The 26,878-nt window shown below is 39.3% G+C and overlaps 1 protein-coding gene across 1 annotated transcript; it reads right to left on the reverse strand.

The window, feature by feature from the left end:
* LOC105940647 (uncharacterized) lies at positions 1 to 26,796 on the reverse strand. The gene is made up of 21 exons (XM_076882919.1): positions 26,745 to 26,796; positions 23,480 to 23,561; positions 23,145 to 23,217; positions 22,231 to 22,266; positions 21,828 to 22,142; positions 20,610 to 20,918; positions 19,969 to 20,256; positions 19,557 to 19,850; positions 19,130 to 19,423; positions 18,699 to 18,992; positions 18,054 to 18,347; positions 17,624 to 17,917; positions 17,196 to 17,489; positions 16,766 to 17,059; positions 16,121 to 16,414; positions 15,701 to 15,994; positions 9,578 to 9,871; positions 9,163 to 9,456; positions 3,075 to 3,419; positions 1,970 to 2,098; positions 1 to 1,872 (listed from the first exon to the last, which is right to left on the reverse strand). The coding sequence occupies exons 3-21, from the start codon at positions 23,173 to 23,175 to the stop codon at positions 1,733 to 1,735; spliced, it is 4,827 nt and encodes a 1,608-aa protein (XP_076739034.1). The 5' UTR covers positions 23,176 to 23,217; positions 23,480 to 23,561; positions 26,745 to 26,796; the 3' UTR covers positions 1 to 1,732.
* Between the last annotated feature and the right edge of the window lie 82 nt (positions 26,797 to 26,878).

The following is a 26,878-nucleotide window of genomic DNA, read 5'->3' on the forward strand; positions in this document are numbered from 1 at the left end:
TAAGATAAGATGACCTTTATTAGTCCCACAGGTGGGAAATTTGTTTTGTTACAGCAAAAGTGCAAAGTTATGTAGAAGAAATTAGAAAACACTGGAATGCAATAAAATAAAATAAAATAAAAATAAAATACTATATACAATAGAATAAAATAGAAATACAAATGCTATATACAACTGAGTAAGAAAATACAAAAGTACAACTTCGTCAGAAGAAGAGTTGTACAAGAATTGCACATATAGCAGTCTTATTGCACGTGTGAGGGTTTGATCAGCTGCAAAGTCTTTATTGTGGAGTCTGACAGCAGTGGGGAGAAAAGACCTGTGAAATCTCTCCGTCCCGCACCGTGGGTGCCGCAGTCTCCCACTGAAGGAGCTGCTCAGTGCTGTCACAGTCTGCTGCATGAGGCAGGAGATGTTGTCCAACAGGGATGACAGCTTAGCCGCCATTCTCCTGTCACTCACCACCTCCACTGGGTCCAGAGGGCATCCTAGATGACCAGATATACATATTAATGTCTGCTAACTTCTCCTTTCTTAAAAATGAAAACATGACACGTCCCCACACACAGACACATACAAACATATGCACGCACACACGACCTGTTGTGTGTTACTTGAATGTGTAATTATGTGTAATTAAAATGATTAGTAAGGTTAGAATCTTCGGGTTGCTTTCTAGCCGGTTTGGGTAAAGTGACCCTTTAAATGCAGTTTACACTTATTTAGAGCAAAAAAAGTCCAACGTGAAAATAATACCCCCCACCCCGTCTTTAAAAAAGCTATCAGCCAAAAAGAAATCTAAACACAATTGTTTCATTAGTTTATTAATAATTTCCTAAATAGTTGAAATTCTTTATGTGTGTAATGAGATTTAAGCATTTCGATATTTTGGCAGCAGCCTTTATTTGAATTTGGAGTAAAGCTGAACAACATCCATGTGCACAGTAATGACACAATGATTAAAACCACAAATGATGAGGTTACATTTAAATTTAGCAACAACGATGATGATGATGATGAAAATGATTATTATTTGCTATAATAAGTGCATCAACTTACACATCACTTGTTATTAGAATACAGTATAAAATAGATCATAGCTACGTGGAGCTCAGCACTCTTCAACCTGAGGATAGCTACCGAGTGTAAGTAATGTAACTGTGTGTGACCACTCACCTCACTTAGTTATATAAAAGTAAAGTGTGATTTGCTGGAACTATCCTCTGTGTTTTGACTGGAATAACTGAATAATTAATAAATTTAGCGTTACTGTGTTACATACCAAAATGTACACAGCTCTTTGATTATTTGTAAGTTTATTTTTATAGTTGTTCACTTTTTGCCTAAAATTCAGAATTTGTATTTTTGATAATTCTATCAATATTTGGTACACATGTCTCATTAGCATTTTCCTTTAGAAAGAATAATCAAATATCATTACATTTAAACAATGAGTCCTATGATAGAACAGTGGCCTATGACCTTGACCTGCGATAATGATTAATAATGCAAATACTGAGACTTTAAGTCTCAGTATTTGCTGAGTGTTTCATAATTATTTATAAACTAAGAAATCTTTTTCTAAGCAACACAGAGAGCACATTTGGGCTGATAATGACTGAATTATTAAAAGTATTATCGTGCTGTGGTATTTATTCTGTTTTTGAACAGGTCAGGTTTCACTTCTACTCCAACTGAAAATAAAAAGTTGGCTGCCCTTTCATTTTCTTTTTCACTCATGATCATGATCCTCTTCACACACAACTGTCTTCATACACTGTCCTTGATCCACCTTCTTCGTTGTGTCGTTCTGCTTAAAACTGATATAATGCGGCTCTTCCTCACCATCAATGGTGTAATTGTTTGAAATAACTGCAACACAAACATTAGAATATCATACGTCAGCAAATTGAAATACTTTCTCAGTTCATCTGTTATTGTAATGTACTGTAACTCTGTGCGCACACACTTTGAAAATGGACAAGGTCTTCAGACTTCTCAGCTTGTTTCCTTCTCCTGCAGACCAGGAAGACCACAGTCAGGACCAGCAGAAGCAGCAATAGGGGCGCTGAGACTGAGACGATCGTGATCATACTCACTACAACAGAAAAACATGAGAAAAACATGAAATTTGTGTTATTTAACATACAGTAGAAATGTTTTTCTCAGATATTAAATGTTTTATATTGCCACTGTCTGAGTGGAGTGTATCCTAACTTCTCTTGTCTTCCCCGACAGCAGTTGCCTCTCACAGTCTCTACACTGATTTCTATGTGAAGGATTGGTCAGGCCACAGGATATGATTTAAAACACTTCCTCCCATTTGCCTTGCCTAAGTGACTCTCTTGTAGTTTCAGGGTCAACAATGAGTAACCATAGTACACAGAACACAAACAACTGGCTGTTAGCACAAAACAAATGACAAAGCAAAAAAAAGCAAAAAACACAATTATTGACTGAGACAGGTTTTTTTCGCTAGTGACCAAAAAAAAGTAAATAACAACATTAAGGTAAGTAAACCAAGGCCATGAACAGATAAGTCAGTACTAGCCAGAAGAAAGACGGTCCAACAAAGATTGGTCTGGTAACTTAACTGGCCATTTTCAATTCATTTTAGCAGATGGAGTAACAACTAAGCAGATTTTTGTGGTGCTGATGAGTTGGCCAGCTAATCACATTTTTGCTAACTTTATCATCACCAAAAGGTTAGCTTAGCTACCTCAATTTTACTGAGATATGCAGCATGTATATAGCATTAGCTGGTTCGTAACATCCAAGTTAACTTTTCTTTTTATTACCCTATGTTTAACTGTTACTAACCAATACAGTCAATCCCACCGGTTCGTATAACATCAAGTACATGTCACCAAGCAATATAATAGTGAGGAATGCCTTGTGTATGTCTCATCCCTGTTTTGGGAGTTCTCATAAAAATGCATGTTAGGTGGCACTTCACCGAACAGCCACCAGTGTCATTAATAATAATGGTTTTCTGAGGATGCCCTGAGCTCAACAGACACCCAGAGAATATATTTGTTTTTTAGGGTAATTTTCAAATCAATTATAGGTCTTACTTAAGTACAGCTTCAGTCCAGCCTTCTTAATGGTGACACTCATTGCTGTGAAGGTTGAGGTGAATTTCCTCGAGACAACTACGACCTCATACACACAGCTGTAGTTGCCCTGGTGTTCATAGTCAGCTTCAGGAAAAGTAAAGGAGGCTGAGTTATTGACAGCTGGCTTGGTCTCTGTGATGTTGGAGCCCGAGAAGATGAGGGAGAAAACCCCTCCAGGAAAGTGGGAGGAAATGGAGCAGGTGAAGACAAAGTCATCACCTCTGATGACCTCTACACCTTCAGGACCCCAGACCAGCCCAGTGTTAGGAGATGTCAGGCAGATGCTGGGCTGCTGCAGTGTCACTGGGTAAAAGTGAGACAGAGTAAACACAATTTAGGGTCGATTAAGGATTCTGAAGATGCATTGAAACTATTAAACAAGCTGAAGTGAAGCTGATATTTCTGGGTTATATTCTGTAGGAAAAACTAATTGAAAAGTTCCACTGCCATTTGTAATCGATATGCTGTTGGATTAGAGTGCTGTAACAAAATGTACAGACTTTGCAAGGTGAGATTGTCCAGCAGGGAACAGGGGTTATTGTAGCTGGAGCTATAAAAACATAAAAGTCCACTTTTAAGCACTGCTCTCAAAATAGTCTACCATGGAATTCTGCTTGAGTATTTAATTTTCTGGCAACTTTTTACTTTTCATCCTTACATTTTCAAAACACATATTATATTCAACAGTGTCTTTTATAGTGTTTATACTTGGGGGTTAAAGTGGGCTGGAATGAGTGCAGGTGCCTGTAAATTACACAAGTTAAGTCACGGTACTTCAGCAGCTAGTCCTGAAGAAGAGGAGCAAGCACTTTGGAAGTAATGTTTTTTAATTGGCAGGTAATTCCAAATGTAACATTTCTATCAGCTCAAGATCAACAGAGACACAAAAGGTAAGGACTGTGACACTAAATTAACTGCAAATTTAAGATTACATTTAATATCATAAGTCGAATTACATATGGGATTTGTACATGATGTGTTTTGATTAAAAAAAACGTTTTATTGTGAAACATCCTGCAAAATAAATTAAGCTCTACTAACTTTGTGTTATTTCAATGTTGCATAAAAATATTGGGTAGTTTTGTCCGGGATAAACAGGTCAGCTTGTTGTACTGTCTTGGGCTTGTGCACAGTGGCTGTGGTGCTCATGGTTAGTGTTAGGTTACATGAAGTAAAGGAAATTAATCTGCATTAAAGCTGATGATGCATAGATCAATTCACTAAATTCGACCTTTGCACCAATTGTATACAGTATACGGTTAGTTTAGGAAAGAGATTGTGTTCAATTTCAATTTTCATTTTCAATTTATTTATACAGCACCAAATCACAACAACAAGGCGCTTTATATTGTAAGGTAGATGTGAAAGATCTGCTCAAATCTTTTTGAATGCAGTTGTGCAAATCCACAAAGAGCTGCCTCCACATTAAGAAAATCTACTGGACCTCACGTTAATTATTATTCAGTTATTATGAGTTATGATTCTTTTCCTCACGCTGAGCCACTACAACTGATCTTAGGGTTTCGCCACCATTTGCACTGGCGAATCCTGCTTTAACCCTTCACTCTACTGATTTTCCTGTTTAGTTGTGGAGGAAAAGTTACCCTCTACATTATAGACAACAGAAAATAGAGCTTTTTAAAAATGCTTTTATTATCATATTAGTATAGCACTACCATATTTTTTATGCAAACGTACTGGAGGATTTTTAACCCTAACCCTGTTTTGTCAGGAGAGATGACATCCATCCCACTTCGAATGGAGCAGCTCTCTCATCTCATGGAAATTTGGCCGATTTGTTTGGCCAAACCCCACAAAATGTGACTATCCAGAGAAGCAGAGTTGCAGTTAAATATGCCTCTGCAACTTCTCTCCTCCTGTTGTCTCCCTAAAATCATCCCGGCGGCCATCCCCTTAGAGACTGTGTCTTAAAACAAACTAAAAATTGGGAAAAAAATCACTTAAACATGAAAAATCACAAAGAAAGAATAATGCAATATCCACTTTCACACCAAAGAGTAGAATAGTGAAATGCAGATTATTAAAAATTAGGTCTCTCTCATCCAAGTCCTTGTTGGTAAAGGAATGAATAATTGATCAACAAATCACTTTAGACTGCTTACAGAAACCTGGTTGCAGCAGATTGATTACGTTAGCTTAAATGAATCAATGCCTCCTTCAGAATCCTCGAAGCACAGGCTGAGGGGCGGTATGGCAGCAATTTTCCACACCAGCTTATCAATCAACCAAAGACCCAGAGAGTATTTGAATTCATTTGAAAGCGTGATGCTTAGCCTTGTCCACCCTAATTGGAAAACTCAAAAACCAGTCTTATTTGTTATCATCTATCGTCCACCTGGACCTTACACAGACGTCAGACGTTTTATCTGATTTATTGCTCAATTCAGATAAAAAAAGGATTGTGGCTGATTTTAACATCCATGTACAGGCTAAAAATGACAGCCTCAACATGGCATTTATTCTTTTATTAGGCTTTGCTCAAAATCTAAAAGAACCCACTCACCGCTTTAGTAACACTTTAGATCTTGTTCTAACATATAGCATAGAAACTGTGATGATTAGACGTCATCACAGTAGACGTCTTTCTGAAAGTGCTGTAACTGACTTTAACCCTCTGCACAGCAAATTCAAAAGTGTTAAATGTTTTGGTGTTAATAGTCTTCTTGCAAAAGTAGAGTTAATTTTACTCTAAGCAGAGTCACATTCTTTTAATGTAACTCTGAGGTGTAAAATGATAGTAGTTAAAATCGAGTGTTAAAAATGAGTGTTTCTCTGTCAAATCTGGAGGTGTTACAATGGAAACATTAACTCTTGACCTCTTAACTCTGAACTCCTACAGGGGCTATGACACCAATAGAGTGAATTCACAGACTCCGCCCCCAGCACGGCTCCAATCGAAGCTGAAGTGAAGCCGTTTCAGAACATTTTGCTCTACATATTTGAGTTGTTTGCCATGCTTGGCAAGTCATTTTTTCAAAGATTGTTTCAATTATTATTATGAGCTTTTACTTCTGTGGCTCTTTGGAGTTGAGACAAAGCTGTGTGAAAGGCAGTAGCCATGTTGCTCGGTGATAGCATAATATTCTGTTTTAGCTAGCTGAAAGGTATTGTTTGCGGGCAAATACCACAGCCTTGAAAAAAAGCTTGCATGTGAATTTTCAGTCAAACTTTTGGTCAAATACACCTAAAACAATGTCTAGAATGTGAAATGTTGGTATAATGGTGCTACTTGAAGCCTGAAAACGATCGCCCATAAAAATAAAAAAAACGAGCAAACAGCAGTAGCAGGCGTCCTGACTGGATTCTACGTTAGCATAGATCCCTCCAGAGTTTTGTGCACACGGTTTAGGTAAAAATGAAAAAGGTTGAGGTTTTACATTTAGTTCAGTATTACCTGTTGCCTGTGTCCTTGTCTTTTGGGAAAATACTTTACACAAGTAATGGCTCAAAGAGGATTCCTTTTTTTTTTTACTGTGCTGCAATTGTTTACTGGATTATTTGTGCCATTAATTAGTGTCAACTAATTTTTATTCAATTTCCGCACAGGATATGCTTGTGAAGATGGAATATGGGGGAGAGCAGAAGTGCGTTGAAGTTCCACAAAGGGATGAATGAAGGACATGCATATTGTATTGAAGAAATAAGTGATGAGAATGCTGTTATTTGCATTTACCATGTCAGACCTTTTGATAAACAAAATTCTAATGAAAGTGAGAACATGTATACTGTTACATCTTTCAGAAAATGTTTTGAAATTGTGGTGCACAGTTCAGAATAAATGTTTTTCAAAAACCATTGCATCTTTTTAGTAAATGTTTATTTCCAAAAGAAATTTCTAGTTCAGAACAGTAAAATTCCCGCTATTTAGAATGAATTAGAAGATAACTCTTACGTAGTTAAACTAAAATACTCTTTGAGAGTTAATATATAAACTCTTAACACCAAGTGTTAAATTATCAACTCCAGACAGATTTGGTGTTTAACACTAAATCAGAGTTAACGTACCAACTCTCCAAAAAGAGTTAAATTAACACTCTCTGGTGTGGACCCATATAGACACTTTAATAGTGTTGAAATCAAATCTGACAGTGTTAATTTGGACATGCTGGATTTGCTGTGTGGGGTCACCGGACGCGCCGGCGCGTCAAAATCATACGACCGATTTAAGACGACACAGCTACAAGATGCAGCGAGTCAGAGTCTCCATTTCAACTTGGGTCGAAAGTGCGGACTTCAAACTACATACCAGTTTTTGGAATTGTGTCGATGGGCCACGTAAAACCAGAGTTATGATAAAAAATACACACAATGTTTTTTTCAGAACAAAACTTACTCAAGTAAATGTAACGGAGTAAATGTAGCTCGTTACTACTCACCTCTGGTTTCGAGGTAACATCCTGCTCTTGAAATTCCGATATATAATCTCCAATACAATGCTTAGAGCATGCTATACGAAATAAAGGTACTGCAATGCAGTAATTTGCATTATATCTGATTAATAGATTCCAGTTTGTTCATGTAAATGGACAGTCTTCTTCAAACACTAAGTTTAATTATGGAGTTCCAGATTGTTCCTTGTGTAACGATGTAAAAGAATGAATATGGTTTTGTTGTTGTTAAATTCCTGTTAAACTTGGGATCGCAACCATGGGTTTAGTTTGAAACTTTTATTTTGAAAATCCGCAGCGGAAGTCTGCTACTGGTAAACGGGCTTTCCCTAAGCTAGTTAGTAGCAATGAAGCTTTTGCTGTGGTAAGTTCTTCCTCAGTCCGCCCTGACTGAACATGAGTTTAAAACATATTTGAAAATCCTCATTGAAGTTAACATGACAGTGCATTAACAGCATGAACTGCCCATACAGTAGCATCTGAGTAGATTTCAGTTTTATGACCTTGTTTTGCAATTATGGGTTAGACGGTAGGAAAAATGGACACGCTGAGCTAGCAGCTAACAGCTAGAGGAGACTGTCGTGTCTAATAATTTTGAAACTTCTCTTGATAGTTTGGGCGGAATCCTGTTGCTGGAAACCCATGGTTATTCATGTCCCATGTTATTGCAGGTATGTGTATTTGAAACATGTATTTGGTTGAGCTGCAGGCTAATTCTGTTCAAGAAATACTGCTTATTAAGTTTTGCCCAGTAGATGGCAGCATTGTTCCATTTACTATTGTACATGAAAGGAAATTTTGGCTTTGGTCTGGAAGTTTATTTATATTTACATGAATGTGCATTTAAGTGAATTAATTTCTCTTTTGTTACCTAAACCACAATGCAGTAATGTTTCTATTTTATTTTCCGTGATAAGTTTTGTTGCCATTTTATTTTTCAATCAATATTTGTTTTTTATTTATTTTAAGAAAACTGAGAGTTCCACTATACGATCATTAGCTTATCCGTTAGTAGCAATGAAGCTTTTGCTGTGTTTGGGCGGAATCCTGTTGCTGGAAACCCATTGTTATTCATGTCCCATGTTATTGCAGAGACCCACAAAAAGGGGAATAAACCACGCCTGAGCCCTACCCATCTCGAGTCCAGAGAGTTTTACTCATACAGCACCGGAAATAGAGACTGAGGGGGGTTACACTTGCTAGGACAAATTCTGTTTGCATTATACATGCTTCACTTACGTGGTATCATTACAAGACATAGCATACATTGTCAATGCTATGCACATAATACCCAGCTTTATCTAGCCATTCAATTAGGCTTTATTTATACTGTGCCTCAAGGCGCTTTACCGGTATATTGTAAGGTAGACACTCAATAATACAACTGAGAAAACCCCAGCAATTTAACTAAAGTTCTTTCTCAGAGTCTGGAAACTCAAGTATTTTGCTCTATCTCATCAGCATAATCTACTGATGATGTTGTTTTTGTATTTTTAACTTGCCATCTTTGCTAAAGTCACCGTTAAGGTTGCTAATCAGATTTCTTCTGTAACAGTAAAGAAAAGGTTTATGGAATTACGTATCTTACTTAACATCTCAACTTTCATTTTGAGTTAAAGAAAATAGGTTTCTCTTACCAGCAACAGACAATCCGACAGGGTCACTTTTTGGAGAGCTGAAGTCTTGACTTGATACTCTTGTCTGATACTGACACTGGTACGATCCCTCATTACTGAAGTTCACTTCAGTGATGTTGAAGGACGCAGAGTTTGTACTCGATGTTTGGCTTTTCCTGAATGAGCCTGAGCTCTGCTGCAGAGTGAATGTTCCACCTAAATGCTGAGTAGAGATTGAACAAGTGATGCTAACGCGATGTCCCCAAGTCACCTTCCCCACAGGCATCACGAAGACACTGGGCTTTGGGAGGATCACTGAAGAAATATAACACATTATTAGTTTATTTTCTTTTTGGTGAGGAATAACTCACTAAATTGAATTTCAGTATTCATCCACATAAATGATAAATCATAATAGGCAAATCTTTTTTCTTACATGTAACAGATATTCTGACAGAACTGCTTTGAGGGGAGCTGAATTCTCGCCCTGAAACCCTTGTCTGATACTGGCACTGATACAATCCCTCATTATTGAAATTCACTTCAGGGATTCTGAAGACAGCAGAGTTTGTGCTTGATGTTTGGGTTTTCCTGAATGAGCCTGAGCTCTGCTGCAGAGTGAATGTTCCACCTAAATGCTGAGTTGAGATTGAACAGGTGATGCTAACATCTTGACCCCAGGTTACTGCACCACCAGTGTTTGATGTGATGGTGGGATTTGGGAGGATCACTGAAAAATAAATAAATAACATAGTGGGTGTTTCATCTTAGAAAAGGTATGAGTTTCATTTCACTTTAGCTTCCTGTCAACTCAATTCCATTTCAATTAAGGTGACAGTGGCACAGAGGCTGAAAGGATAACTTTCGGTTGAGAAATGGAGACTTACAGTTCTTTAACATTTCATCAGCAATCAGCCGAAATTTTTACATTTCAATTTTTACCAGTAACAGAAACTCCGACGGAATCACTTTGTAGGGATCTGAAGTCTCGACTTGATACTCTTGTCTGATACTGACACTGGTACGATCCCTCATTACTGAAGGTCACTTGAGGGTAGGGCTGCCACGATTAGTCGACTAGTCACGATTACGTCGACTATCAAAATCGTCGACGACTGATTTAATAGTCGACGCGTCGTTTGAAGCTTTGTAAGATCACAAAAGACGCAGGAATAAGTGGCAGGATTTAAGAGTTTAATAACGGACTGAAACAGAAGATGGCAGCATTGCATGTACAAGGATGTCAGCTACCGTTAAACCCCAAAGAAGAAGAAGAAGCAGTTGTGTCCCAGCGCAGTTTCCAACAATGGCGGCAGCTAGTTAGTTTTAATGTTACTCTTATTATTCTTTCTGGGTCACAAAATAAACGTTTAACATATTTTCAGGCGAGAATGTAGCTGTGTAAACCTCAAATATCTGCTCAGTTTATCAGGACACCACATATTTTCAAAAGCGCTCCGACGTTTTCGGAGACATCTGTTACCCACTAGCTCGTTAGCGAGCCGGGGGCTAGGCTCACTAGCGCCGTGAGAACACCGGACTCCCCGCAAATCGTTTTCAAACCCACCGCCGTCTTTCGCTACTCAGGTTAAATATATATGAGTCACTTAGATAACTTAAAATGTTATTGTTTGGCTTTTTTTTTTTTTTAGTGTTTTATTTGTTCCTGAGTAAATCAGTTTGTCTGAGATTAAAGTTATAGTTTTTACACAGCTGAATAAACGTCAAGCAGACAACTGATTATCAGAAGTGTGAGATGCTCCAGAATATACTCCAGTGTCCTGTTATATTTTAGATAGCAAGGAGTTTATTAAACTTCACCGAAACAATCTGCAAATTTCATTAAAATTTAATAAACTATCATCTTGTCTTTATTTTTAGTTAGCACAGACCTTAAACACTTAAAGCTGTAAGCTAATGATAGTTATATAAGAGCAGATGCTGCTGGTGCAATAAGCTGTAGTTTTACGTCCAATGGATGATGATCTGATTAGTCGACTAATCGCAAAAATAATCGGTGATTAGTCGACTATCAAAATAATCGTTTGTGGCAGCCCTACTTGAGGGATATTAAAGGTAACAGAGTTTGTACTCGATGTTTGGCTCTTCCTGAATGAGCCTGAGGTCTGCTGCAGAGTGAATGTTCCACCTAAATGCTGAGTGGAGATTGAACAAGTGATGCTAACGTCTTGGCCCCAGGTCACATTCCCCACAGGAATCATGGAGATGCTGGGCTTGGGGAGGATCACTGAGAAATAACCGAATAGTGGTCTGTGAGAAAAGTGATATCTTCCTAGCTTCTTTCATTGCCTTTGTGAACTACATGAATACACATTGAAACAATGATTGGAAAATATATTTTCCCTTTCGACTGTCCAGCCAATGTTACTAAATGTAAATTTACCCTGTATTTAGCCAAATTCCATGCTATTGTTTTCTTTCAGAAAATCCAACTAATTGACAACCTTGCAAATCATTCTGACAAATGAGTGGATCAAGTGAGCAGAGTGAAGCTGACCCCCCACCCACTTGAAATGTAAAGGCAAATAGGCGGAGCGGTTAGTGCTACGTTTGTGCAGATTTGTGCAGGTAAAATTAGCGTTTGTGCTGCTACGGTTTCCGAGATATTAAACTTTATTTTATAGGTCATTCAAAGGTCACCATCCCCCCAGACTGCTCCAAAACGGGCCAAAGTGGTCTACTTTTTTAGTGCTACGTTTGTGCTGGTTTGTGCAGGTAAAATTTGCGTTTGTGCTGCTTCTGTTTTAAAGATATTAATGAAAATGTAAAGGTCAACCAGCCCCCCCACATTACCCAAATCCAACAAAAGTGGTATCAAACGTTTGTGCTACGTTTGTGCTGGTTTGTGCTGCAAAGATTTTCGTTTGTGCTGCTATCATTTTAAAGATATTAATAACAATTTCTAGAGGTCATCAGAGGTCAACCAGCCCCCCCACATTAATTAAATCAAACAAAATGGGTGTCAATCAACTGTGCTACGTTTGTGCTGGTTTGTGCTGCTAAAATTTTCGTTTGTGCTGCTTCTGTTTTAAAGATATTAATGAAAATGTAAAGGTCAAAAGGTCAACCAGCCCCCCCACATTACCCAAATCCAACAAAAGTGGTATCAAACGTTTGTGCTACGTTTGTGCTGGTTTGTGCTGCAGAAATTTTTGTTTGTGCCATTATTTTAAAGATATTAACAAAAATTTCTAGAGGTCAACCAGCCCCCCCATATTAATGGAATCAAACAAAATGGATGTCAAACGTTTGTGCTGGTTTGTGCTGCAAAAATGTTTGTTTGTGCTGCTAACATTTTAAAATGTTTAATAAAATAACGTCTTGATGCGTGCTTAATCATCCAGGTAAGTAAATCCCAAAAGGTTGATTCTGTTCATCTGGACATTTTCAGTTGGAGAAACGTTTCGTCACTCATCCAAGTGACTTCTTCAGTCTCAGCTGACTGCAGGTTTCCCCAACCTTATAAACACCCGTGAGTGAAGTTGCCCCCCCTACCTTCTTCAAATCGAACAAAATTGATGTCAAACATTTGTCCTGCAAATTATTTTGTTTGTGCAGGTTATGTTTCCCTAATTTTATAAACAGTACATGTACAGTGAGAGAGAGATGTTACATCTGTCTTCACTTGCATCCCAGTCATAGAAGCGTTGGAGGTCGTTCATAAGAGATTACAGGATCATCCCAACCTCAGCAACAGGACCACTCTCAGCACTGATCAGTTGTGTTTGCTTTTGGAACTGTCTTAATTCCACCTATTTTGCATAAGGGTCAGTACAGGCAGAAATCTAGGTGTGCCATGGGTTCCCACAGGCCCCTGGTCAAAGTCACCAAACCAGTTCGTAAGCAGGTACAGGTGTGGCCAGAAGGGTCCTCAGAGGCACTGCTTTTCCACCACAGGCCGCCACACACGACAACACCACAGACTTTCAGGAATATACAGAAACTGTCACTGCCTACATCCCAAAATGCATCGATGATGTCACAGAGACCAGGACTATCACTGTCTGGGCCAATCAGAAACCATGGCTCACAGGTCAGGTTTAAATGCTCCTAAAGTTGAAAAATGCAAGCCTTCAGAGCCGGGAATTAGGTGAGTCTAAGAACAGCAAGGGCAAACCTGTCACGTGGCATCAGCTACAGCAAAGCTTCAGCGACAGCAGAGATACTTGGAGGCAGTGGCAAGGAATACAAACCATCACAGACTACAAGCCCACTCTACAGACCGTGGTGACACAATCCCCAGACAGTGTGTGGAGATCCCTCCACCATCATTACTGAACCCAAGAAGTCATCTATCTCCTGCTTTAAGGACTACCGTCCTGTCAAACTCACCTCCATCATTATTAAGTTAAGTGCTTTGAACGGTTAGTCATGCATCAAATCAAATTATTGCTTTCCCCCAACCTGGATCCATTTCAGTTCGCATACCGGTCAAAACGCTCAACCGATGATGGAATTTCAACTGCCCCTCACTCAGCCCTCACACATCTGAACACTAGAGACTCATATGTCAGAGTGCTGTTCATAGACTTCAGTTCAGCATTCAACACCATCATTCCCCAGCAACTCATTCACAAACTGGATCTGCTGGGGATCAGCACCTTGCTGTATAACGGGCTGCTAGATTTCTTGACAGGAAGACAGCAGACAGTACGGGTCAACAGCAACACCTCCAGCCCAAGAACACGGAATACGGGGGCTCCCCAAGGATGTGTGTTGAGCTCCCTTCTCTTCATTCTGCTGACCCACGACGAGATCTACTACAGGGGTGAAGTTAACCATCTGCCAGAGTGGTACAGCAACAACAACCTGTCCCTGAATGTGGAGAAGACCAACAGTGACTCTACTTCCTCTGCAAACTGAGAAGCACAAGAGATTCAACCCCCATTATGAGCACCTTTTACAGAGGCACAGTTGAGAGTATCCTCACCAGCTGCATCACTGTGTGGTATGACTCCTGCATTGTGTTCTGCAGGAAAAAATGACAACGGGTAGTGAGAGCAGCCGAGAGCATTGTGGGGACCTCTCTTGCCTCCCTCCCCAGGAGATCTACTGCACCTGCCTCATCTGGAAGGTCGTCTCCATTACAGGTGACTCCACTCATCCCTTCAACAGCGTCTTCAGTTTGCTGCCATCAGGAAGGATACTGAAGAGCCTCCGGGGCAGAACCAGCAGACTGAGAGACAGCTTCGTCCATCGGGCTGTCAGGATGCTGACCATCTCTGGATCGAGAAGGGGGGCCCAAGGGTACATCTTTCGCCATCCTACAATGCTGTGATTGTAGCCATTCCCCACTTTCTGTGAATGGTACTCATGGCCATTGATCAATAGGCTTTGATTAGTTGTCATTGATCAATGGTCATAAGAATTTGCATACTAACAATCATGGAATTAACCCCCCGGCACATTGTTCATTCAGTGGCGCTAGTTTTCTTCACTATGCAAATGTACTGTTTATATGGTTGGGGAAACCTACAGTCAGCTGAGACTGAAGAAGTCACTTGGATGAGTGACGAAACGTTTCTCCAACTGAAAATGTCCAGATGAACAGAATCAACCTTTTGGGATTTACTTACCTGGATGATTAAGCACGCATCAAGATGTTATTTTATTAAACATTTTAAAATGTTAGCAGCACAAACAAACATTTTTGCAGCACAAACCAGCACAAACGTTTGACATCCATTTTGTTTGATTCCATTAATATGGGGGGGCTGGTTGACCTCTAGAAATTTTTGTTAATATCTTTAAAATAATGGCACAAACAAAAATTTCTGCAGCACAAACCAGCACAAACGTAGCACAAACGTTTGATACCACTTTTGTTGGATTTGGGTAATGTGGGGGGGCTGGTTGACCTTTTGACCTTTACATTTTCATTAATATCTTTAAAACAGAAGCAGCACAAACGAAAATTTTAGCAGCACAAACCAGCACAAACGTAGCACAGTTGATTGACACCCATTTTGTTTGATTTAATTAATGTGGGGGGGCTGGTTGACCTCTGATGACCTCTAGAAATTGTTATTAATATCTTTAAAATGATAGCAGCACAAACGAAAATCTTTGCAGCACAAACGTAGCACAAACGTTTGATACCACTTTTGTTGGATTTGGGTAATGTGGGGGGGCTGGTTGACCTTTACATTTTCATTAATATCTTTAAAACAGAAGCAGCACAAACGCAAATTTTACCTGCACAAACCAGCACAAACGTAGCACTAAAAAAGTAGACCATTTTGGCCCGTTTTGGAGCAGTCTGGGGGGATGGTGACCTTTGAATGACCTATAAAATAAAGTTTAATATCTCGGAAACCGTAGCAGCACAAACGCTAATTTTACCTGCACAAATCTGGACAAACGTAGCACTAACCGCTCCGCCTATTTGCCTTTACGTTTCAAGTGGGTGGGGGGTCAGCTTCACTCTGCTGATCAAGTGCACTTATAGTCTTGTAGGCTGATAGAAGCTGACTTACAACTTCTTTAACATTTCATCAGCAGTCTGCCCAAATAGAAAATTTCATATTTCAGTTCTTACCAGTAGCAGAGATTCTAACAGAATCACTTTGAGGGGAGCTGAAGTCTCTGCTTGAAATCCTTGTCTGATACTGACACTGGTACGATCCCTCATTACTGAAGGTCACTTGAGGGATATTAAAGGTAGCAGAGTTTGTACTCGATGTTTGGCTTTTCCTGAATGAGCCTGAGCTCTGCTGCAGAGTGAATGTTCCACCTAAATGCTGAGTTGAGATTGAACAAGTGATGCTAACATCTTGACCCCAGGTCAACACTCCAACTGGACTCTTGGAGATGGTGGGCTTTGGGAGGATCACTGAAGAATAAATAAATAAATTAGTGAGTGTTTCCTTTGAGGAAAGGTATGAGTTTATGTTTTAGCTTGCTTTCAATTTAACGTTTATTTAAAGGTAACAAAAAAGGAAATATCTTTGTCTCTTACCAGTAACAGAAACTCTGACAGGGTCACTCTGTGGGGATCTGAAGTCTCGACCTGAAACTTTTGTCTGATACTGACACTGGTACGATCCCTCATTACTGAAGGTCACTTGAGGGATATTAAAGGTAGCAGAGTTTGTACTCGATGTTTGGCTTTTCCTGAATGAGCCTGAGCTCTGCTGCAGAGTGAATGTTCCACCTAAATGCTGAGTGGAGATTGAACAAGTGATGCTAACGTCTTGGCCCCAGGTCACATTCCCCACAGGAATCATGGAGATGCTGGGCTTGGGGAGGATCACTGAGAAATAACCGAATAGTGGTCTGTGAGAAAAGTGATATCTTCCTAGCTTCTTTCATTGCCTTTGTGAACTACATGAATACACATTGAAACAATGATTGGAAAATATATTTTCCCTTTCGACTGTCCAGCCAATGTTACTAAATGTAAATTTACCCTGTATTTAGCCAAATTCCATGCTATTGTTTTCTTTCAGAAAATCCAACTAATTGAAACCTTGCAAATCATTCTGACAAATGAGTGGATCAAGTGCACTTATAGTCTTGTAGGCTGATAGAAGCTGACTTACAACTTCTTTAACATTTCATCAGCAGTCTGCCCAAATAGAAAATTTCACATTTCAGTTCTTACCAGTAGCAGAGATTCTAACAGAATCACTTTGAGGGGAGCTGAAGTCTCTGCTTGAAATCCTTGTCTGATACTGACACTGGTACGATCCCTCATTACTGAAGGTCACTTGAGGGATATTAAAGGTAACAGAGTTTGTACTCGATGTTTGGCTTTTCCTGAATGAGCCTGAGCTCTGCTGCAGAGTGAATGTTCCACCTAAATGCTGAGTGGAGATTGAACAAGTGATGCTAACAGTTTGGCCCCAGGTCACATTCCCCACAGGAATCATGGAGATGCTGGGCTTGGGGAGGATCACTGAAATACAAAACACAAAACACAAAATCATATATTTGCCTTTCTGAGGTTTAGCTCTATATTTCAAATTGTTGTTGTTTTAATTAATCTATTTGAGATGATGAAAAGAAAAAGACCAACTAAAGTTCCTCCTTACCTGTAACAGAGAGTCTGATTGAATCACTTTGAGGGGATCTGAATTCTCGACCTGAAACTCTTGTCTGATACTGACACTGGTACGATCCCTCATTACTGAAGGTCACTTGAGGGATATTAAAGGTAGCAGAGTTTGTACTCGATGTTTGGCTTTTCCTGAATGAGCCTGAGCTCTGCTGCAGAGTGAATGTTCCACCTAAATGCTGAGTTGAGATTGAACAAGTGATGCTAACGTCTTGACCCCAGGTCAACTCTCCAGCTGGCCTCTTAGAGATGCTGGGCTTTGGGAGGATCACTGAAGAATAAATAAATAACATAGTGAGTGTTTCCTTTCAGGAAAGGTATGACTTTACATTCCAACTTGGTTTCAACTGAACTTTTATTTAAAGTTAACAGAAAACAAAAAAAGGAAATATCTTTGTCTCTTACCAGTAACAGAAACTCTGACAGGGTCACTCTGTGGGGATCTGAAGTCTCGACCTGAAACTCTTGTCTGATACTGACACTGGTACGATCCCTCATTACTGAAGGTCACTTGAGGGATATTAAAGGTAACAGAGTTTGTACTCGATGTTTGGCTCTTCCTGAATGAGCCTGAGGTCTGCTGCAGAGTGAATGTTCCACCTAAATGCTGAGTGGAGATTGAACAAGTGATGCTAACGTCTTGGCCCCAGGTCACATTCCCCACAGGAATCATGGAGATGCTGGGCTTGGGGAGGATCACTGAAATACAAAACACAAAACACAAAATCATATATTTGCCTTTCTGAGGTTTAGCTCTATATTTCAAATTGTTGTTGTTTTAATTAATCTATTTGAGATGATGAAAAGAAAAAGACCAACTAAAGTTCCTCCTTACCTGTAACAGAGAGTCTGATTGAATCACTTTGAGGGGATCTGAATTCTCGACCTGAAACTCTTGTCTGATACTGACACTGGTACGATCCCTCATTACTGAAGGTCACTTGAGGGATATTAAAGGTAGCAGAGTTTGTACTCGATGTTTGGCTTTTCCTGAATGAGCCTGAGGTCTGCTGCAGAGTGAATGTTCCACCTAAATGCTGAGTGGAGATTGAACAAGTGATGCTAACATCTTGGCCCCAGGTCACATTCCCCACAGGAATCATGGAGATGCTGGGCTTGGGGAGGATCACTGAGAAATAACCGAATAGTGGTCTGTGAGAAAAGTGATATCTTCCTAGCTTCTTTCATTGCCTTTGTGAACTACATGAATACACATTGTAACAATGATTGGAAAATATATTTTCCCTTTCGACTGTCAAGCCAATGTTACTAAATGTAAATTTACCCTGTATTTAGCCAAATTCCATGCTATTGTTTTCTTTCAGAAAATCCAACTAATTGAAACCTTGCAAATCATTCTGACAAATGAGTGGATCAAGTGCACTTATAGTCTTGTAGGCTGATAGAAGCTGACTTACAACTTCTTTAACATTTCATCAGCAGTCTGCCCAAATAGAAAATTTCACATTTCAGTTCTTACCAGTAGCAGAGATTCTAACAGAATCACTTTGAGGGGAGCTGAAGTCTCTGCTTGAAATCCTTGTCTGATACTGACACTGGTACGATCCCTCATTACTGAAGGTCACTTGAGGGATATTAAAGGTAGCAGAGTTTGTACTCGATGTTTGGCTTTTCCTGAATGAGCCTGAGCTCTGCTGCAGAGTGAATGTTCCACCTAAATGCTGAGTGGAGATTGAACAAGTGATGCTAACAGTTTGGCCCCAGGTCACATTCCCCACAGGAATCATGGAGATGCTGGGCTTGGGGAGGATCACTGAAACACAAAACACAAAAACACAAAATCATATATTTGCCTTTCTGAGGTTTAGCTCTATATTTCAAATTGTTGTTGTTTTAATTAATCTATTTGAGATGATGAAAAGAAAAAGACCAACTAAAGTTCCTCCTTACCTGTAACAGAGAGTCTGATTGAATCACTTTGAGGGGAGTTGAAGTCTCGACTTGAAACTCTTGTCTGATACTGACACTGGTACGATCCCTCATTACTGAAGGTCACTTGAGGGATATTAAAGGTAGCAGAGTTTGTACTCGATGTTTGGCTTTTCCTGAATGAGCCTGAGGTCTGCTGCAGAGTGAATGTTCCACCTAAATGCTGAGTTGAGATTGAACAAGTGACACTAACATCTTGACCCCAGGTCAAGTCTCCAGCTGGCCTCTTAGAGATGCTGGGCTTTGGGAGGATCACTGAAGAATAAATAAATAACATAGTGAGTGTTTCCTTTCAGGAAAGGTATGACTTTACATTCCAACTTGGTTTCAACTGAACTTTTATTTAAAGTTAACAGAAAACAAAAAAGGAAATATCTTTGTCTCTTACCAGTAACAGAAACTCTGACAGGGTCACTCTGTGGGGATCTGAAGTCTCGACCTGAAACTCTTGTCTGATACTGACACTGGTACGATCCCTCATTACTGAAGGTCACTTGAGGGATATTAAAGGTAGCAGAGTTTGTACTCGATGTTTGGCTTTTCCTGAATGAGCCTGAGGTCTGCTGCAGAGTGAATGTTCCACCTAAATGCTGAGTTGAGATTGAACAAGTGATGCTCACAGTTTGGCCCCAGGTGACTGCACCAATAATATTCTTGGTGATTCTGGGCTTTGGGAGGTTGACTGAAAAATAATATATGTGAAAAGTTCATATTTCCTTTAAACTAAAGAAGGAACTTGTCATTAGGAATTACATTAAAATTATATTAAATTAAATTGTATAAATTTTATCAAAAGTTACCTGTCACTGAGAGTCTCACAGAATCACTTAGAGGGGCGTTGGAGTCTGGAATCAAATCCCTCTGAAACTGACACTGGTAGGATCCCTCATTGTCAAGGTTTACATTAGAGATACTGAGGGTAGCAGAGTTTCTGCTTGATGTTATTCTCCTGCTGAATGAGCCTGAGGTCTTTGTGAAGATAAATGCTCCACTTAACTGATCAGCTGTGATCGAACACGTGATGGCGACATTCTGACCCCAGGTAACTTGACCAGAAGGACTAATGGAGATCCTGGGTTTTGGTTTGTCTGTTGAAAAGCAAAACAACATAGAGTTGAATGTATAACATCTTCATTTTCATTTTTAAAATTAAAAGAGGCAAATAGTGAGCATGTAGTCACAATAAGCAGAAAAATGCATTTTTTTAAAATAATGTAAGAAATGAAAGTTTTTGAACATTTAGACTCTCACGCACACCTTTGGCTTGGATTTTCTTCTAGAAAGATTGAATGATTACAACATTTAATATCTAATATCTAATATCTTTAGTTCATGGTTAATTCAAGCAGTGATTAGTTGTTACTTCAGTATTTTGTGTGACATCTAAAGTGATGACCATCTATACCTTATTAAGTATTTATAAATGAATCTTTTTTCTCACCTAAACAGGCAACGCCAGCATCCTCACCATGTCCACAGTCATGTTTCCCCAAACCACTGTGCTGACATGCGGTTAGAAAGCTTTCAGTTCCTGAACAGGCCACTTCGTCAAGCCAAATCTGTCCTGTACCTTCACCAAAGTGAGCTGATCGATAGAAATTTACTGCTGCCCCACAGCCCAGCTGTCTGCAGACCACTTTTGCATCATTTAAGTCCCAGCTGTCATCACACACTGTTCCCCAGGAGCCTCTGTGATAGATTTCAACTCTTCCAGAGCACTGAGTTGATCCAACTAATCTTATCTGTCCAACTATGAAAAAATTAGAGAAGATTAACAGAGTTTCAATGTTTTACACACAAAACACATGGAAATGATCAAATCTATATGTACAGGAGAGGCCTGCAGAATTTGCTCAACTAAAACAAATGCAAAACGAACAGGTGGTCCTTTGTTGCACATTAAGAGAGAAATTCCGAGTTAGCAGGTGTAACAGTCAGAGCCATGGAACAACATACGGACAGTAACACAAACTGAATATACAGTTAATGTTGCTACAACCTGTCTCAACTAAGAATAAAAACATTCAAACTCGAATGTAACATATGCAGGTAAAACATCCATCGATTTTCTTTCATTTCTGAGTTGCAGTGGGGCTCTATCCTATACAAGCTGTCATAGAAAAGGAGCCAGGCAGCAACCTCGACAGGTCACCAGTCTGCCGCGAGGCTAACTCATCCAACCATTCACACATTTACACACATGGTCAGTTTAGAATCACCAATTAATCTAACCACATGGATGTCTTAACCTTGGACTGGGGAAGCTAGAATACTTGGGGAGAACATGCAAACTCCACACAGAGAAGACCCAGACTAGGATCTTCACGCTGTGAAGCAACAGTCTTAACCACTGCATGCATGGCTTCAGACACTCTACCCGTAAAAACAAAATCTTTGGGACTCAGCAATGAAAAAGAGTCTAGCTGAGTTGTTTACTTGTATCATTTGGAGATGAGCTCTGCTTTTTTGTCTATTTTGTTTTTAAGCCAAAAATAATTAGAATCATAATATCAGATTGTCAGAAAATGTGATTTGGATTTACCAAAACAGAAGAGTTAGGACATTTTGTAGCATCAATGACTAAAGTAGCTTCAAAGAAATGTCCAAAGATACATATTCATGTGTTAAGCTTGAACCAACCACAAAATTTTCGTCTCACCTGAACATGTGACACCAGCATCTTCACCATGTCCACAGTTATGTTTCCCAAATCCTCTGTGCTGACATGTGGTTAGAGAACTTTCAGTTCCTGAACAGGCCACATTATCAAGCCAGATTTGTCCTGTACCTTCACCAAAGTGAGCTGATTGATAGACATTTACTGCTGCCCCACAGCCCAGCTGTCTGCAGACCACTTCAGCATCATTTAAGTCCCAGTCATCATCACAGACTGTTCCCCAGGAGCCACTGTGATAGATTTCAACTCTTCCAGAGCACCGAGTGGACCCAGACCCAGCTAGTCTGATCTGACCATCTGTCAGAGAGATATAACAAAGATTCAAAATCCAAATATTTCCCACAGAACAAAAACAGGAATTTGTTACATGGGAGAATGGACCAACCTGCAACAGGTGAAGATGTCATGAAGAGAAAAGAGACTAGAGGGAAGAATCAAAACGATGCATCAGTGTGTCCATGTAAAATTCTACATCATAAATGGTAAAACTGTTGTTCATTCAACTTGAGAACACAAGAATTTCAGTGAAGAACTGAATTTTTCCAATTTCTCTGTAATTATTTTTCTCTATAAAGAATATGGCCGGTGCTACCCATGTGTTGAATATTTTAAAAACATAAATTTCACAGCTCAGCCTTCTCAACCCAACAGGAGTTAAATTGATGTCTGATGTATTTTTGCTTTTTCAGTGTTTCACGGTGAACAAAGAAAAAGAAATACATCAGGCTACTTACAGCTTTGTTCTTAAATCAATGACTACATGCAAAACATTCATATCTAAAGCTTGAAGATGATGTTGGCCATTTAAGGATTTTCAACAATGTAAACTGCTCCCGAATCGTCACTCTAACACTAACACAGCCATTTTGACATTGAATTATTTTTTGTTCATTTTTATATCTTAATTATATAAATCATCATGTTTTATTCTGTGTTCAACGCTGTTACCCTTCATTGATAAAAGACATAACAGCAGTGGGATTTTCTTTTCCACCCGTGACTCTACATGTTTGTAGTTTACAAAACTTTATTTTATAGTTTTTTAATGTATTATTTTATGCTTTGGTAATGATTCAAAAACTAAATTTGTTGGGATAAAGCACTAATAATTTTCCTTTGATCTTGAAAGGAGACACAAATTCCTGTGGGGCTGTGCAAAGAGGGGATCCAGTGCATAAATACACCAAACTACCTGCTGTGGTGACCTTTTGTGAATAAGCTGAAAGTAGCTGCAGCTTCTTTAGACATGACCAGTCACACAGACCTCTTTCACCCCCCCCCCCCCCCCCTTTAACTCACCTAAAACCAGTCTCTCTACATGACCGCACATCCTGGTCAATGAAGGTTTTCCAGCTCAGCAGTTAGACAGAAACTGTAAGATAGCACAGCAGTGAGGTTTGCTGCTTCTCCACCAGTAACAGCATCAGAGTGTTAATGTTTTAAAACTCAACATTTATCTGAAGCTTCATGTGCAGTGATGGAGAAGTAGTACAGCTGCCATGATGTACAAATATTATACCAATATTAGAGTGAGACAGAGGGTCATATTGACTCACTCAAAGCATAATGTTATCTCTTATGAATGATCAGTCCAAAATAAACTTAAATTAGCTTAATGTAAAACAGATACTTACCTGAATGGCCTATTTCATGAGGGTTTACAAATTCTTGCTAGCTTCAGAAGATGCTCAGTTTGAATGCTGGAGCCGCAGTGGCCTGGGGAGATTTGGTGAATTTAACAGATTACTCTCCATGTGATACAGTCGAATCATGTTGCCACATATGTTGAAGAGTTAAACACTTCAGCTGATATAAACATTTTCTTCTTTGATCTCAAAAATCAACACAGTCTCTCTGTGGTTTTTGGGACATGATTACTTCTGTTCTCTTCCTGAAAGGTTATGTCTAAGCAATAATCATATTACTTTTATGTTCTGATTTTATCTGTTTTGATTTTATATACTGTTGTTTGTTTGTTTGTTAATTAGTTAGTTAGTTTATTTGCTTGTTTTATTCAATTTTAAATCATGCTTTTTATTTGTTCTTGTTTCTAATGTCTCTGTAAAGCACTTTGAATCACCTTGTTGTTGAATTGTGCTATACAAATAAACTTGCCTTGCCTTGCCTTGCCTTACTTGGATAGCTTTGTGTGTGTAATGGTAGTGCAGGCTTTACCTCTGTTATTCTACATGTTGGTCTTAGTTCTGGCCAGCTGGGACATTTCCCCCCCTCAAAAGCAACATTATGTAACATGTAATCCATTATTGTGTAAACAGACCTCACAATGATTGTAGCTAAACTTATAACTTCAGTTTCTGAGGTCAGCATCATCACCCGTACCCTAATGATATTAAGAATATTACTGTGTTAAATTGGGCATCAGTAGAAGGGTCATCAGCTTTTGTTTTGAGAACGTTGTATTCTCAAGAATGAAAGAACTGCTGAATTTTGAGGAGGTAAATTTGCAAAATAAGCTGTTTGTAGAGATCGACTTCTTCTTTCTTTGAAATAGAAAGTTTTTCATGTATACTGCCCCAGTCTGAACCCTGACCTGAGTTCAGGGCTCACAGGATATCCTAGGATTTATTGCTGAGTACAGTTGGCTTTAACACTGTATCAGTGCTTTTATTAATGTAACGCAGTCATGTTTGCACACTTTGCAAGTCTCACTGACCAATCAAAGCAGTTTAGACAAAAAGTCCTATTTTAGCCAAAGGTTCCTGTCAAACTTTATAGGATAGGATACTGGAGGAAACCAACACAGGGACTTGGAGAACATTCTCCCTGTTTCTCTTGAATGTGCTGTAATCACACAACTAATCACAAAAAATAACTTGGACTCATTGGTGTTTAATAATTATAGACTTATTTCTAATCTTTTATTCCTCATCAAAAATTGAAAACATTTTATTACAAGTAACTAAATGAATATCTTACATGTCGCAGTCTTTACTTTTCCATGGAGGTTTCAGATCCAATCACAGCACAGAAACAGCAGACTGAGTGCTGCTCAGTCTCAGTGCTGCCTTTGACACTATGGGGCGGGACATTTTAATTCAAAGGCTTCATGGCTCTGTTGGTTTAACAGGTGGGTTGATGGTTGGCTCTCATCATACTGAAGACTTGAGGGGCTTTTGTGTGTCTATTAGCGGTTTAATATTTGCACAAATAAAAATTCAATCTGGTGTTCCTCAAGGCTCGATCCTTTGGGTCCATTACTCTTTAACATTTACATGCTCCCACTTGGTAAGAATCATAACATATCCTACTCTTCTTGTGCACATAATACTTATCAGTTTTCCTCTGATGATCTGACCTCTATTCAGAAAGTAATGAGCTGCACTGATGGCATTAATCACTGAATGATTCACAACCTTTTAGAACTAAACAGATTGAAGACAGAAACATTTGCTGTTGGTCCAAAAAAGTCAGAGACAGAATATCTATCATTGCCTTTTCTAAAATGAAGTGGGTTCAGTGAAGAAGGGCAGAGATAGCTCAGTAGGTAGAGTGTTCGCCCCATGATCAAAAAGTTGGAGGTTCAAATCCATCGAACAGCTCGCCTAAGATACCTACACACTGCTCCCCGGGCGTTGAATTGTTAGCTGCCCACTGAGTTAGTGGGTTAAATGCAGAGGGCTAAACAATTTCTTACAGGATTAATAAAGTACACATTATTAACTTTAAACAGTTTGCTTGATATCAAAGCATAGACTATGCTTTGATATCAAGCAGGTTAGATCATTATATGCTCTATTTTCTGTACACTCCAAATCATCAGTAAGACGACTCCAGCACATTCAAAATGTACCAGTCGGAGTGCTTATGCAGAGATCTGACTCTATTACCCCAGTATCAGGATCACTTCATTGGCTTCCAGTGCAATATAAAATGATTGTATTAGTTCCCAAAGCACTCTATGGTTTGACCTCCTACTACATCTTTGACTTGCTCACTGTTCAAATACCAGTCAGATCACTCAAGTCATCAGCTGCAGATCTTTCAACTGATCGTAGATTGAGACCCAAGTGTGCCTCAGTTTCTGTGGTCCTGTTATTTGGAACACCTCTCCTACTGATCTGGGCACATCTTGTGCACATCTTTAGTCATTTTGGCCAATTTTTAACATAACCAAAATAAACAGACTTCCTCGCATATGTTTACTAAGACTGAAATGTCTTTGTCCGTGTCTGCTTTTTAAAAGTTGTAATATCTGTTTGGTACGGAGCCCCGCAGGGGACATGGGAGAAAAAAAATGAAGACGGACTTTTGCGAGATCTCGCAAAAGTCCGTCTTAATCTCGCAAAAGTTTTAGCCGCATTCTTCGTAGGCCGCCAGCTCGAAGCCGACCGGGAGGTCGAGGCACGATGTGCCGGGAAAGCGGTGTTCCTCCCGGATGTAGTAGATCTCGACCTCCCATTAGCTTCGAGATGGTGGGTGTCAGATCTCCGAAAACGTCGGAGCACTTTTGCAAATATGTGATGTCTTGTAAACCGAGCAGGTATCTGACATTTACACAACTACATTCACGCCTCAAAATATCTTAAAAGTGTATTTTGTGACCCAGAAAGAGTAATATTACAACTAAGTAGCTGCCGCCATTGTTGGAATTCAACTTTTGCGAGATCTCGCAAAACTTTTGCGAGATCCCGAGTTTGTTTTGCGAGATCCCGAGTTTGTTTTGCGAGATCCCGAGTTTGTTATATTATAATATAATATTCTAAAACTAAAACCTAACAACTAAGAACTAAAATGAAAAAAGCGAGCTCACTCTAATAACTGACACTGACCCGAAAATCAAATTAAGGACGTCTAAATTATGCTTTTAATGTAAGATTAAATGCTATAATAACCATAGTAGGCATTAACAGGGTTATTACTAGTATTATTATTGCTTACCACCAGTTTTACTCCCCAGATTAAGTTCCCTTGATGTGAGGTTTTCCTCTTCTTCTTTCTGCAGTGAAGTGAAATTTAAGTTGAAGATTCAGCTTTTTATTGCTGTGTTCAAGACCCATCCCACACTGAAAATG

This window comes from Maylandia zebra, linkage group LG4 (genome assembly GCF_041146795.1).
Source record: "Maylandia zebra isolate NMK-2024a linkage group LG4, Mzebra_GT3a, whole genome shotgun sequence".
NCBI classification, from domain to species: Eukaryota; Metazoa; Chordata; class Actinopteri; order Cichliformes; family Cichlidae; genus Maylandia; species Maylandia zebra.